Source organism: Pteropus medius, unplaced genomic scaffold (genome assembly GCF_902729225.1).
Source record: "Pteropus medius unplaced genomic scaffold, Ma_sr-lr_union100, whole genome shotgun sequence".
Lineage (NCBI taxonomy): Eukaryota > Metazoa > Chordata > Mammalia > Chiroptera > Pteropodidae > Pteropus > Pteropus medius.
Window position 1 is genome coordinate 530,714 of NW_024356335.1, and position 15,124 is coordinate 545,837.

Sequence of the window (15,124 nt, forward strand, 5' to 3'; positions counted from 1 at the left end):
TCCATGGGGCTACTGTGAAGATGTTCTACGGTGTGCAGCTGCTGAGTTGTCTGGGCAGAGCCCAAGGGCTGTGTGCCTCAGGGACAACAGGAAGCACCACCTCCCTGGATGGAAGCGGAGGTTCCTTCTCCAGAAGGTGCCACTGTGGATCCACTGGATGGGGGAAGTATGCTACGTCAAGCCTCACCCCATCCAGGCAGCTCGACCGCTGGCCGCTGTTTGTATACCCGCCTCGTCACTTACCTCATCTGTCCACTATCCATCCCACATCCACCCAGCAGGTGACTTGAAGTAGGGTGGGGGGGAGTGTCCTATGCGAGGTAGAAACCCCAGTGCCTGCCCCCAGGACCTCTGGGTCCAAGGGGAGGTAGAAAAGCAAAGCCATACAACACAGATACTACGGCACAGGTGAGCCAGGTGGGGTGTGGCTGTGGGCAGGACAGTCCTCTGTATAAATCTGGCCTCTAGAGACCTCGAGCACCCACGCCCAGGAAGGTGGAGGCCCTCGTTAAGGGGTCACCTTCTTGACCACGTTCTCAACTCTCCTGCTGACCCCACAGCATAAGGAAAGGCCTGGAACCTCCCTCTGGGCCCGTCCGTGTTCCCTTCAGGCACCACTACCCAAAATCCAGCCCCGGTGCCCAGCTCTGTGGCCTCTGGCGCCTCCCACTGGTGTGACAACTGCTAGCAGAAGGTGCCACTGTGGATCCAGCCCTGCTCCCAGGGGACTTCTTGGCGAAACACCCGCCTGGACTACAGGGAGGCCTTTCGAAGGCCGGGGCTGGGACGTGGACCTCGCAGAGCGCGGGCCTCACTGGTTCCGGCAGACAGATGGGAGGGAAGCAACGGGGTACTCACTGCTCGGGGCTGGAGACGGACGTCCTCCGGCCTTCCACTGCGACGTTGCTCTTCGGCCTCTTGACGACATGTGGACGGGGAGGGCGCACCTGGCAAGGGCACAGGGGAAAACCCCCCAAGGAGGAGTGAGGTGGAGAAGCCACGCGGAACCGTCGGAAGATTCGGATAAGTGGCCCCAAATAAACGCTGAGGGATTTTCACGGCACGGGCTGCAAAGGCTCTGATTATGAGAACGTCGCCTTTGAAAGCACAGCAGACACAAGGACTGGAGGTCTGTGGCCTACTCAGACGGGCGGGGGTCTTCTGAAGAGTTTGGTTCCCTCGTCTGCAAGCAGCGGTCAGGTCCCCTGCCTCCTCGCAGGGCTGCTGTGAGGGTCTGATGACATACTGTCTCCATGGGACCTCGAACAAAGAGGCCCTTGGGAATGCTAAGTCCCCACTCACCTTGTTCAAGAACCCAGAAACCGGTCTGGTAAACAAAAAGCTTTCACTCAGACTTTGTTTTTAGGGTACGCGGGCCTATTTTTGTTCTTTTTACAACAGAATTACAAGATACTTATTTTCCTCTCTTCATGGAAGGAGTGAGTGGGAAGCAAATAACAGCATCGGAGAGTGCCAGAAAAATCACCTTCTGCTGCCCAGAGCATCCCTCCGCAGTGCCCCTGAGCAGGCTCCGCCCGGATGCCACACACCCCTGGTGACTGCTGCACGCTCGGTGCGGACCCAGCTTGAGAACTGGGGGTGGGTGTGACAGTGAAGCACGCGGCTTCCTAACCCGTAGCCAGGCTGCAGTGTTTTTTTCTCTGATCTGCTGCCACCGAAAGCCAAGACTGGGGCCCGCTGGAATAGACACCCCTTCTCCAGCAGAGCCCACGGTGAGAATTAGGCTGAGAATCTCTCGGGGCCCCTAGAAAGGATGCTCATTCAGTCCAATCAACATTACATGGCTTTAAATCTGGCACCATAATCTCTGACCATTCCTGATGACGGAGAACTAAGCGAAGACAGTCTACCTGTGAGTTTCATTGCCAATAAAAACGCCTGAGCACCCAGATCGAGAGGGCCTGCCCTCTCTCTGCAGACAAGGGACCAAGTAGAAAATGTCACAATGGCTCAGGGCTCAGATAGGACAGGAAAGGGAGCATACATGCTCCATTTCTTGCCGGCTCTATTCCCTGACCCCGCCCCCCAGCAATTTGTAGGTGACTCAGTACAATGGCTTAGAAGCACAGATTACAGAAGTTGGCTGCATAAAAGACAAGTCTTTATAGAGTCGGACCAAGTCCTCAGGTCTCTGCACATCTGATCTAACCAGTTTTTCCTGTGGAGTGGCCAGTCTGACCTAAGCCTCGTCTGGCGACTCAGAGACGTGGGAAAACAAACAAACAAAAAACCCAAAAAGCCAAATGCAGCCCACCAAACTTGCTGTCTTCTATGGGGCTGCTGTGAGGATGCACAGGGAAAGCGCCAGCATGGGGTCTGGCACATGGTACGGCTCCATAAATGCTCACCTTGCTTCTCCGTGAGCTCGGCAACAACAAAAGGAAGCCTGGGGAGGGGTGTCTCTGAATCAGAACACGCCATTTGTGATGGGCTTACCCTCGCCTAGCATCCTGTGCTGGGCCTGGAATCCGAGCGGTCCCTCAGCGAGATTTTTAGAAACCAACGAATGCTGTTGCTTGGAATCTCAGAAGTGCTTAACAATGTTGCTATTATTATCATTGTTATTAGAACAGTGCCTGCCGCAAAGAAGACATCCAGTCACCATTTGCTGGATACGCGAATGGATACACCCCCGTCCATTCTACCTGTGAACTGGTTTCCTGGACTTTCCCGGACCAGAGCCAGAGGCAGCTGGTAAACAGGATCGCCTGGCTGGAATGCTCCCCCAGACTTTTCGCCACAAAGGCGGTGTGCGGTGGGGACCCTGGAGCATCTCTGCCCTGTCCCCGAGGTCCTGGGGTGGGGGTTTCAGGAAAGGGCAGACATTAAGGCCTGTCAGCCTGTCCTTGCACATGGCTGCTCCTTGCTACAATAAAGTCGGGTTAGGAATGTGAACTTGTGGCTGAAATGGGGGGATTAAGTTTGTGGCAACTTCGACTGAACTTGCAACGTGGTGAAACATGGGGAAAAAGAACAACAGAGCTAATTAGACGAGCTGAGCTGTCAGAGTGCCATTGAATGGCTCAGCGCCAACAAACAAAAGGAATGGGCTGGCAATCAGCAGGATCGATGGAGAAGACTGCTTCATTAGGGATGATAAAACAGACAGAGCAGGAGAGGGAGGGGCGGGGAGGGGAGCAGGGAGGCAGGGGAGGCAGGGGCGGGAGAGAAAGGCACGAGAGACCTGCGGACAGTCAGCCACCCCCACCGGTGCAGTCAGCCACCCCCACCGGTGCAGGCACACCCAGAGTCACACACACCTGATTGGTGCAGACAAAGCCAGACACAAAATCATACTCACAGACAACCATCCAGAGACACACAGAGGCCTCGAGACGCCAACATACACACAGTCTCACAAATACTCACGGAAGCAGACACACACACAAGGTAAAGACACATGCACAAATATCTCTCTCTCTCTCTCTCTCTCTCACACACACACACACACACACACACACGGCCGCAGACCTACAGTTAGAGCCGCAACCAGGCACAGACACATAGAGACAAAACGGTTTAATTAAGCCCGAATCACAAGACGATGCAGACAACTGGCCCGTCATATTTCAGCGATCACATTCGTCTTTCTAGGGTGCTTAGGAAGGGGGTGGGGTGCTGGGGGACGAGGAAAGAAACCACATGCACGCACAACAGCTACGGCCCCACCAGTGTGAGGATCCCAGCAGTGCCAGGGGAGAAAATGCTAAACAGGGATTTTGAGCTCTGTTCATGGGGACTTGAGGGGAAAGTTGGGAAACCAGCCAATTCCCCACCGGATTTAAAACCTGAGAAATCTAAGTCGGCAGGGTTAAATGTGTATTGAATACAAAAGCACTGAGTACATTTGATTTTAATGGTGAGCAAGAAATAATAAATACAGAGCTTATAAAGTGCTTCGCATGCAGCCAAGCACAGCCCAGCTCTCCCCTGCACGCCCCGACCCCTTCCCCTCGGCCCACCAGACACTGGCGAGGCTTTCTTCTGCTCTTTCCCCTTTCTTCTTTTTAAAAATAAAATCTAAATCCTCTGGTACCCTCTGAACTCCAGCCACAGGTGCCAGGCTCTAGAGCTCTTTCCAGAAAGGCTGAGTGGCCAGCCCCCAACGCTACCACCATCCTGGGCCAACGGCTGCACTTACGTCCAGAATGTCCGCGGCTAGGTGAGCCGGCAAAGCCCGGCTGGGGGCCAGCGGCTCCTGACACGGGAGCTTGTCCGACTGTCCCTCTTCGAGGGCCCTGAGGGGGTCCACACTCCACGTCTCACGGGTTTTCCCTTAGTGTGCAATGGCGCCCACCAAACGTGTCTGCATGACTGCATCAGAGGGAAAAGGCACCGCGCCCACCACTGGGGGAGAGTACAAACCTCTCAAGATTCCCGAATCAGTCCCAGTGACTCTGCTTGGCAGAGGTGGGTGTATGTGCACGCGTTAATGCCAGGGATGGTGCTAGGTACTATGCATACTGGCCTCATCGCTCTCACCAGGTAGGTGCTGCTAAACCCATTTTACGGATGATGAAACTGAGGCTCAGAGAAGTAAGCATCTTGCCCAAGTCACACAGCCAGGAAGTGACCAAGCTGACTCAGACCGGGGCAGGCCTCCCAGACGTCCAAACCTAGGAGAACTGGTTCTGCTGGCACCCTGCCTCTTCAGCGCCAGGTAACCCAAGGCGGGCGCAGCCCGGAGTGCTGGGCTAGTCGCCTTGTGCACTGGAGGAGCGGCAGGCTCCTCCCGGGGCACGGTGTCCGTGCCCGTCTTCAGCTGCCAGGTGATGCGGCTACCTCCCCACCCACTCCCCGCACGAGTCCCTACACTGGTGACACAACACAGAGCCCACGGCAGCTGTCTCCAATACTTGAGTTTTCCCGAGGGGAGACACCCTGACCTGGATCGTGCTCTAAGGGAGTCCCTGCCTGCCTTGGGTCCCAGGTCTCCATGGGGAATTCGGAGCGCTACCCATTGGGTGACTCTGCCTCAAGGAGAGGCTGCCTGGTGAGCAGCGAGGTGGTGCAGCGGCGGGCTCAACGGCCGGCTTGGCCTCTTATTTGTCGCTTTAGTTCCGGCTGCAAATTGAAGAAAGAGCATCTGTGCCTCCCTTGAGCTGTTGTACAGACAAGTGGGACAGCAATTATACGAGAGCCCGGCACAGTCCCAGGCACAAAGAAAATGCTCAGACAATGCTAATTCTCTTCACCCCTGTGGCCCTGCCAGGCCCTAACTCTGCCCTAGAGATTCGACAGGAAGCCCGCCGGCTACTGATTGTTTTTCCCTCGACGGAAGGCTTTGCCCTAGGACTTTATACTAAGATGGACTCCATGGAAATGGAGGTAGAGGGCCCAGGGAGTCTGGTATGCTGGAGAGACCGCAGGTGCTAGGGTCTGGTGACCTCTACCTGTGGTTGTTGGGCATCTGTTTGCTCATCTCTGAAATGGGTAGAGACAGTGACAACTTCACAGAGTGCCTGTGGGGCCCAACCGGATCACGTGCCTGAAAATGATTTGCTGACCAGAAACATCCTGGGCAAGTGATGGTTATTGAGAAACCGTGTCATTCTTTAGAAGCTGTACGATTTAAAAACCTGTTAAGAACCGCTTCTGTGTGCCAGGCACCGTGCCAGGTACTGTACAAATGTCGTCTATGTTCGTTCTCACAAACCCCTCAGTGAATGAAGGTTTATTACAGTGAGAGATGTGAGCTCAGAGAGCTTCAGCACTTGTCCAAAGTCACACAGCTTTGGTATTCAAGCCTAGCGACATCTACACCCCAAAGCCGTGTTGCTAATGAGTACTGGAACTCTCGCTGAATGACACGGTTTGACCCAGAAGGGGCTGCCTGTCCCCCGAAGTGCTTTCTTTGTGCAGTTTGTGCCTTCCTTCCAGTGACAGTGAGCAGAAAGCAGAAACATCCTGTCCCCTTGACAGCTGTGCTGATCACTGTTGGACTGGGTAACAGGACAGATCCGCCACACGCGGCTGGGACTGTGCAGCCTCATGACAGCCACAGGTGAAGTCATCTCAATGCCCCCAACCCTCACCTTAGCCCTCTCGCTCTCACACATGGTAGGGAAGGGAAGGAAGAAAGTACCCTGGAACTTTCCGACATCTATGCAGAGGGCAGCCATGCTGGGTGTGCACGCCGAGGATGACAAACAGACGCGTTCGGCCTGGCTGCTTGCACCCCTGGCTGCCGCACCTCTCCAAGATGGAGCTGGACGTGTGCACTGGAGAGGGCGGGAGGGGGTTGGGACGCCCTTTTTGGGGAACCCTGAGGGCAGCTGGGTGGGGCTCTGACGCCCTTGGCTTGGCTGCAGGAGCAGCGGCCGCTCTGAACGAGAGACAGAAGCTCCTCTCTTGGTAAACGGCCACCACCAAATGGTCCTGCAAGTTCCCCCTTGAAAGGAACCTGCTAACGGTATCATGCCATGGCGTGTAAGTCTGGCCTTACAAGGAAAATGACCTCACGGAGGCCGAAACGGGACCCGCACCCGTGTTTTCCCACAGCTCTTCTCTGTAAAAAAAAAAAACAGAGCTGGGTCTCCCTCTCTTTCTCTCGCCCGTCCCTTCTCAGGGGCTGGTGGGCTTCTCATGTCACCCTGCGGTTCCACCTCGCGTGGAGTGTCACGTGGGAAGGTGAGCGCCATGTGAGGCCTGCCAGGAGGAGCACCTGTCACCATCTGAACCGAGGCCACACTCTCGGGCGCAGCCTCTGTCCTCGGGAGGAACATCACATGCACTTGCAAACCCCGTTCTGGCAGGAACGAGAGCCCAGCGGCCAGGCTTCCGTGGCCTTGGCGAGATGAGGCAGTTAGGGCAAGGCTTTAGCGCTCACTGGCTAGGCACATGGCTCCACCTGGGAGATCCACGCCCAGGCTGCACCCCCGGCAAACGCACCACACAGCGCCCCCCGGTGACCTACAGCTAGCTCTGGCCTGCAAGTCCCTGAACCGATTCACAAAAAAAAGGAGAGAGAAGCCCAGAAAAATGCAAGTTCCAGTTCATGCCACGCAGAGAGGGAAGCTGGAAACCCCAATCCCAGGTTTTCTTTGCAAGGCAGCTGAGTTCAAACCCCCGAGGTTTAGTCAGGCGGGGACAGCGGCCCAGGCAGTGTTAGGGGGGCGGGCAGAACCAGCGGCTACTCACGGGCCTCGAGCGCTGGATCTTGGGAGGCGGCGGGCGAGTGGGACGGAGTCTCTGTGGCTGCATTAAAGCGAAACTTAAAACATCAGTGCAAACCGAGATGGTCTGATGCATCTGCACACGCGGCTTGAGGGCAAGCATCCAGGACCCCCAGCCAGAGCCAGAGGGCTGTCCGCGACGCACGCCTATTCCCCGGCTCCACATCGGCTGGTCAATGGGTCCTGAGCATCCCATTTCTGAGGCCTCCCCTCTGCTAAGTCTTTCGTTCTGGCCTCGCCTCTGGCCTGGATTGCTGTAATCACCTGCCAACAGGTGCCCTTGCCTGGATCCCCTCCCGCCACCCTCCACACAGGCCGAAGGGCTCCTCCAAAGGGCCATGTGGCCATGCTGTGCCCCAGCTTTGAGACCTCGGCTGCAGCCCCTGCTCCAGTCCTTGGACGAAGGCGCGACACGGGCCTGGGCTGGCATTCCAAGTTCTCCGAGACCTGGGTTCTGCCGTGTCCCACACAGATCCTCCCCCACCTTCGCCCATGCTCACCCTGGCAGACCCCCAAACGGCCCTGGCCTCTCTCATTTCTTGCCTGCCCTCTGCATGGGATGACCTACCCCATCCTGACCTGTCTGGCGAATGTTTACCTGTCCTTTAAGGCTCTGCCCAGGTCAGATGCTGCCTTTCTGTGCTCCCTGCTACAGGGGACTTAACCTCCAACACAAAGTATCTGCCCCACCCCCCTTCTCCCCATTATCTTTCAAATGTTCATTTCCTTGAGGGAGTTCATCCCTGGGCCTTGGAAGAAAATACGTGCTCAATAAATATCGGATGAACAAATAAAATTTGTACAAAACGCTTGGCTTTTGAAATCAGGACGTGAATAAAAAACAACAGAGCACACACCCCTTGGCTCTGCTCTCAAATCCTGTATCTTGAAAGTCCAGCTTTGTCTTTTCAGTGGCCTGACCATCCAGATACCCCGAACAGTGCAGGAGACGGGCGGGCAGGGCAGGGAGTGAAAGGCCACACTAGCCTGTGACCTCAGACCTTCGGCAAACCCCGGGAGGCTTCCAGTTGGTTCCTGCCCACCTAACCACGTGGGTTACGGAGGTACATCATCATCGACAAAGTCTAGACCTGCACTACCCAGGAGCCAATGGCCACATGTGGCGAGTCCAAATTAAGACATACTGTATAAGTATAAAACACACAGTGGACTTCAGGGGCTTCGTTTAAAAAAACGTAAAATATTTCATCAATTTGTAGTAGTGATTATGTTGAAATAAAAATATTTCGGACAGGTGGGTTAAACATATTAGAAATCTATGTGTGACCGCCATGGGTGGCTCCCATGACACCTCCCTCAGACAGAGCGTCAGAGCTTCGGTTGTTTGGAGGGATCCTTCAGAGAGCAAACCTGCCTTCAACGGCTCGTTCTCCGAACTCGATTCCTGGAGGGTAAGCACTAGCTCAGGTGTCCCTGGATCCCTGGCCCCCGAGAGGCCCTGTCAGGGTGCCCTGAGGGGAAAGCGAGCCAAGGCACTCGGAGGAGAAGTGGGGTCCTCACCGCACACTGAGAGCCCGTCTGGATGGAAGTGCACTTTGGCTCCCCAGATCCGGTGCCATCGGTGGGGCGTGTGGGCCGACCCGTGCTCAGTGAGCCTCCTCCTATCAGAGGCCACCGGAGGTTGAGGATGCCATCCACCAAGGCAAGACTGGCGGCCCACGGAGCCATGCTTCTCCTCCTTCATGGCTCACAGGATACATGAGGGGCAAAGGGGGATGAAGCCCCCGAGCCGGCACGGCCCCTCAGGAGGAAAGTTCGAGGACAGGGAGAGGGGACCGCCCTCCGCGGAGGCACCGGCTGCGGCCCCCATCCAGACGCCCTTTCTCCCCTTGTGCGTAGCCACTCTACTTCTGGGTGACCAGCTTCTCCGGCCCTCTCTGCTTGTCACCTCTGACCCGGTCATTTCCCTTCTTGCTGGCAGGTGTGGCAGTGTGGCAGAGTGCTCAGGAAGTGGCCTCTGGGGTCAGTCTCAGACTGAACCTCAGCCTCCCACTCACGCTCTGCGTTCCTCTGGGCCCACGATTAAGCCATTTGAGCCTTCATTTCCCCATCTGGACATGCAGGTAATGGCCCTCCCTACCCAGGGGGCTGTTGGGAAGACTCAGTGGGATGATGTTCACGAAGATGTCCCCACAGTGCTGCCAGGAGACATCAGCAGCTGTCACCATGAGCAGGTTTCCCTGCCTCCAGCTTCTCCTCCTCCCAATCCGTCTTCTACATGCGTTCCAGAGTGGACTCAGATAAAACACATGCCTGGTCATGTCACTGGCCAGCTTAAATCGCCTCAGTGGAAAAATGGCATCTCCCAAGGTACCTTCTGAGAATCGCCATCCTGGGAGAGGCACCGAACGGAGGGAGAAAAGGGGGTTCCCCGGCCAGACAAGTCTGGGAAATGCTGTTTTCCTGCTTTCGGAGATTCACAATGCCTGTTAGCACGGTAAAGGAAACCTTTGCAATAAAAATATCCACCCTGAACAGGCAAAATCCTATTAACTCTTTTTCTTAAATGTCCGATTTCCTCAATTTATTTGTATACAGATGTACTTACGCTATATAACACCCATTAATATCTCCCTGAATTGCCCGAAGCCCTCCAGATTCTGGACCCCTCCCATGAACCTCTGCAACTTCACCTGTAGCACACCCCACCCTCGGCGTGGCTTCCCGCACAGCCCTGCTCACCCACTTGCTCTCCCTGAATGCCTCGCGCATTCTTGTGCGTCCATGCTGGCCCCCACGCCCGAAATGCCCTTTCCGTTAGTCTCACCCTTGATGCCTCTTATTCACCCTTTGCAGCCTCGAGTGCCGCCCCAATTCCCTAAGCAGCGCGGGTCAGGTGTTCCCTCAGCCCCTGTGTATTCAGAGCACACAGGCTGTTAATGATTAACTCACTTGTCTCATTTCTCCCTTTCTCCTGGGGTCTAGTACAGTACTAGGTACATAACAGGTGCACAGCAAATGACTGTTTTTTGGCGGAAGCTTCCTGGCACATGTAGAAACAACAAATGCTAGTTCTCCAGGTCCCGTCATTAACTTCTCTCCCTTCGATTACCGTCAGGAAGTCTCGGTTCTTTAGCAACTGAATTTATAAATGGTGGGAGGAGAGCAGCCCCTGGACCGCAGCCAACCTAGAAGCCAGCAGTTAACCAGGGGGACTTAACGATACCACGAAAGGGTCATGTGGTACAAACGTCCTTAGTGTGCCCACGAGGGCCCCACTGCAGGGACGCGGGTGTGTGACGGCACTGCCCAGGCCCAGGCCCAGGTCCAGGCAGACACGCTGCCGTGAGGAGGCTTCTGCCTCCTGGAGGGTAAACAGTGGGGCTGCGGGGCTGTATTTCCCGTGTTTCCCAAATATGCTGGGGCGGGATGACCACTGAGGACTCAGGTTGGGGAGAGCTGAGTACTCTGAGGACCATGAGCATGCGCAGGGGTGAGTGGTGGTGATCTGGGTGGGAAGACGGGGTGAAGAGAGAAGCCAGGGAAGAATCGACCCAACACACCACTTTCCAGAACACAGCCCCCAGGGGCTTGGGAAGCCAAACATGGGACTGACTGACTGTGGGGACCGTGACAGTGTGTGTGTGTGTGTGGGGGGGGCACTGAGAAGACCGCAGAGCTGGCCAGGACTCAGTGAAAGTCATTTCGGTGACTAGGGGCACCCCCTCTCTGTGTGCCCCCCAGGGCAGAGACCCGCTGCGTTCTCCTCTGCACCCCAACCCACAGCCCAGGGCCGGCATGAGCTTGTTCATCTCGTCCCACAGTCCTGGTGACAGGGAGCGTGCCTTTCCATGGACAAAGAAGCAGACCCGCTCAAGGCCCCCACTTGGTAAAGGGGAGAGCTGGGAGCGGGTCTCGGGGCCTCCTGACTGTGAATCCGGTGCTTTTCCCACCGCTGGAAAAGGCAGTGGCTAAACCAGAAGGGGCTTAAAGCAGAAGTAGAGAACGAAGAGGTCCAGGCACCTTTGTACAGAAATCACATTACACGTGGCCCCCAATTTCCCCGCAGGATTGAATCGCACTACATCGATGGCAGTTTCTTAAGTGAGTTCAAGAAGGCTGGGCCCTCAGCAATCTTTTCCTCCTAAGAGACCCGTTCCACAATTCATCTGGCACTTCCTGAGCTCAGCTGTGGCGGGGCTGGGGTTTTTCCACCATCAACACAAGCGGCTACCGTCTTGAAGGTCATGTCTAGCGGGGGAAGCAGATTAACTCTCGCAGGTGGAAGGATTCTCCCGTGTAAATTTATGGAACAACTACTTGGGCCAGGGCCCGGGAATCAGAAGGCACAGCCTTTGTCCTTAAGGGATGCATGGTCTAATGGGATCTGATCCACATCGCAGAAAAATAGCTTTCTTGAGAGTACACAAAGTATTTGGGCTAAAACCCAAGAAATACACATTGGGTTAGAAAGACAGGTTCACGTCTTGGCTCTGTCACTGTCCAGCTGAGTTCAGTGTTGGCTCTACCGCTCGGACGAGTAGTGTCACTGAAGTCTCAGTTACCTCTTCTGCAAAACAGAAATAACTCTTGGGTCACAAGCCCTGGTGTGAGGGTGCTACGGGATGCAATTCAGCTGTGTGAGCCTCTGGCCCGGCATCCTGATGAGGAACGGGGACCGTCCGATCCTCTGTCCTCCCAACGGACCCAAAAGTCTTTCCAGAAAAGTCCTGTGGATGTTACGAGTGAACTGTCAGCCGGGTACTGTGGAAGGAGACTGGGTTTTAATAGTGATCTCTTCTATTTATATGATGTGCTTTCCTTTCAAAGCGTTTCTACTTCTCCTCTTTCCTTTGAGCCTCATATCCCCTGGTGAGGCAAGTTAGAGAAGAATTATTTCCTTACTATAGAGACAGGAAACAGGAGGCCCAGAGAGGTTAAAGGACTACTATGAGGTCACACAGCCAGTAGCAGGAACTAAAACAAGCAGGGATTCTCAGCCCATTGTGCTATCCCTGTCAACCCAAATTTCCAAAGTCATCTGGAATCTTTTCCGAAAAGGTTTTTCTAATCCCTGTCCCTTTGGAAGTTAGAATCTGTCGTTGGAGATCTGTGCCTTAGAAAAAAGGCTGGCAAGAGAGGATGACCGATGTGATGATTCCCTTTCTTAGTTGAGCATCTTTCCAGTGCTTTCCGAGGCACGTGATTCATGTGTTTGTTCATTTAACAACCAGTGAAGGATGCTCTGCACAGGCACATTCATGAACCGCCCTGCAGAGGGGTGCCAAGGCCTGTGGGGGTACAAAGGAGGGGCTCTTCTACCAGATGAGGGTGGTAGGGAGTTCAGGTGCCCAGTACAGGGGAACCACAGTGGTCCGACAAGACTAGAGTGAGGGTGACTATGATGGGACAGGTTGGAGCCTTAGAGGGGCTGGCGGGGGTAACATAATATAGGGCCTTGAATGCCCGGCTACGAAGTGTGGATTTTCTCAGGCGGGAAGGGGCACGTCCGAGGCCTTGGTGTCCTTGGTGCAGAAGACGGATGGGTGGGTTCCTAAGGACACACCCTTCCAGACACCGGCACCTGCCCTGGCCTCCATGTTGTCAACTCACCGCCCCTGACCACGTGACTGCTGGGAGCTGAGACCACCAAGCTAAGCCTGAGCATGTGATTGACGTGGATGTCCCGGAGAAGAGAGGAACTCTGTGGCCTCTGCCTGGCCCTCCGCGTTTATGTCTGTCAGCCATGCGGGCCAGGTGAGGATGCTCATTGGACATGAAACCCACATTTATCAGGACAGCATCTGATTTGCAGTTAATTTGTTGATGCAGCAAAATACATTGTTTCCAAAAGGTCAGGAGGGGAAGCTGTGTTGGAATATCAACTTAATTACCTGGGCAGCATGGAGGAGCCGGCGCCCCGTGTGGGCTGCAGGGTGGAAAATGCTCCACTGCCAGACGCGGAGCGCAGTGTGTGCAGGGGTGGGGTGGGTGAGAGACGGAGGGCCGCCTACTCAGTGCCAGAGCCACAGCCCTTCCTGCCTGCCAAGTGCCTGGTGCCTAAGCAGCCCGGGGATCCCCGTGCTGGAATGAGGGGACGTGAAGACCTGCCCAGGGTCACGCAGAGCAGCAGATGACAGGCCTTCGGAAGAGGGGCAAAGAGCTGTCCCAAAGACCCTGCAGGCTGGGGCAAGGGTCCTGTGACGGACGTGGGTCCTGTTTAGGAGCCAGCACAAGGATTTACGCGGTCCCTAGGGAGGTTACACCTTGGACTGTCGCTCCAACATCCCCATGTCACTAAGGAGGCTCAGGGCGGGGGGCGGCGGTGCTTCCTAAGGCCACACAGGTGAAATGTCCAAGTCAGTAGTGAGACAGGCCAGGTCCCAGCCAGGGACTGTGAGGTGGGGAAGGAGGCAGAAGAGCACAGACGCCTGAGGCCACAGGGACCGATCAGTTCCACTGAGGACCAAGGGCTGTGCACACAAAGCTTGGGGTGGAGAGGCAGCCAGGACCCCGAAACGCCCCTTTTGGAGGGCTGGAGAAGGTAGGGTGTGCCCAGTGGCAGCTGGAAGCATGAGAGAGCTGGCCTCCGAGGCTGGCCCCAAAGGGGGTCTCAAATCCTTTGTGTCTGGAATGGTGTTCTGCATTGACCCTTTCCTGGCAGACTCCTGTCTAGCCCACGTGGAGGATGGCTGTGGTGACCCTGATGGGGAAGCTGGACAGATGCTGGCGATTTCTCTGCCCCAGGGACGTGCCCCAACCAGATATGCTGCCAGGGATGCAGAGAGTCTAAGAGAAAATTCACAATTAAACTCTGTCACTGCTTAACGCAGAAAGAGTTCACCTGGTTAATTTTCCTGGCTCGTAGCCAGATCAGTGCTCTGACCTGTGCATGAAACGCCCCGGTTGGGAGAGGAAGACAAAGCTTTCTGTTGCTTTACAAAGGGCCTCTGGGCTGAGAGCAAGGCTCCTCTAACTCCTCGGGACTGGAAAGCCGCTATTATGCAAGGTATGGAAATAAAAGAGGGCTTCTTTTGAAATGCCTCCGAAAAGGAGTGTATTGAAGCCATATTTGTGTGGAGTGTTTCCTTTGAAAGGCCCAACTAGCTCTCTTGGGCACAGCTCTCGCCTGTCCCCCAAGTCCCGTCATTATCTCCAGTCCTCTCTGTCCAGCCTCGACAGAGCCGGTCCTGCTTGTTGGGGAGGATCAAATGCTCGCCTCCGCTTCAGAGCTTCGGCGAGGATGGCTGGGGAAGAGTGGGTGCTCGTGGCCCACAGCCCTCGCTCTGAGTCAGCAGCACTGGGCAGGGCCCCGGGCCCCCAGCGGGCAACCTGGGACCGAGGAGCCCTGACACACCTGCAGAGGTAACTCGAAGCTCCAGGCTGTTCCCTGGAGGGGCGCTTCTTGTGACACTGCATAGGTTGGGCTTGTGCACCATCGTGGCCTAGTCAGACGCTGCCGCCCGCCCATGCAGGATGAGGAGGCGGTGCTGCTTCATGGGAAGGGGAGGCTGGAAGGGGCCCTCATCTCAGAGCACCTTCGATGGGCCAGGTGTCACTTGGAATATCCCGGTCAGTCCTAAAACTCTGGTGAGAGGCTCTAGCATGATCTCCCCTCCCTGGTTCGCCAGGTGGGGTGGCCTTTGTCTTCGGTAGGTGGTCGGTTCCGATACGCCCTGCCCCTTGCCATCCAGAGGCACTGTCTGTGGTGGGGAGTGGGAGGGGTTCAGGACTGAAGGTGGGCCTCGAAGAAAAGCCGCTGCACCTGCTGTCGGGCCTGTAAGCCAGCGTCTCTGGAGAGGGTGTGCTTAGGATTCAGTTGACCCAACAAGTCACCTCGCGAGGCCGTCCTCGCAGGCTGGGCCTGGGCGCTTTCTGTGCGGGGAGTGCCGAGCTGAAAGACGCTCGGTCTGGTCCTGAAGAGCAGCGCATTCTTCCCGATGTTGACAGCAGTAGTATTTTGTAGT

General features: G+C 55.7%; 1 protein-coding gene across 25 annotated transcripts in view; it reads right to left on the minus strand.

The window, feature by feature from the left end:
* DENND1A (DENN domain containing 1A) overlaps window positions 1-15,124 on the minus strand; it is a 459,444-nt gene that overhangs the window by 19,264 nt on the left and 425,056 nt on the right. For 18 of the 25 annotated variants that reach the window (XM_039861385.1, XM_039861390.1, XM_039861381.1 and 15 more), the window contains 2 exons: window positions 7,162-7,218; window positions 859-947 (listed from right to left, as the gene is read on the minus strand). In XM_039861385.1, the coding sequence (XP_039717319.1) occupies window positions 859-947; window positions 7,162-7,218 (146 nt within the window). Of the gene's footprint in view, window positions 1-858; window positions 948-3,856; window positions 6,670-7,161; window positions 7,219-15,124 lie in introns of those variants that run through there. The other 7 variants (XM_039861383.1, XM_039861392.1, XM_039861393.1 and 4 more) reach the window with 2 other exon arrangements.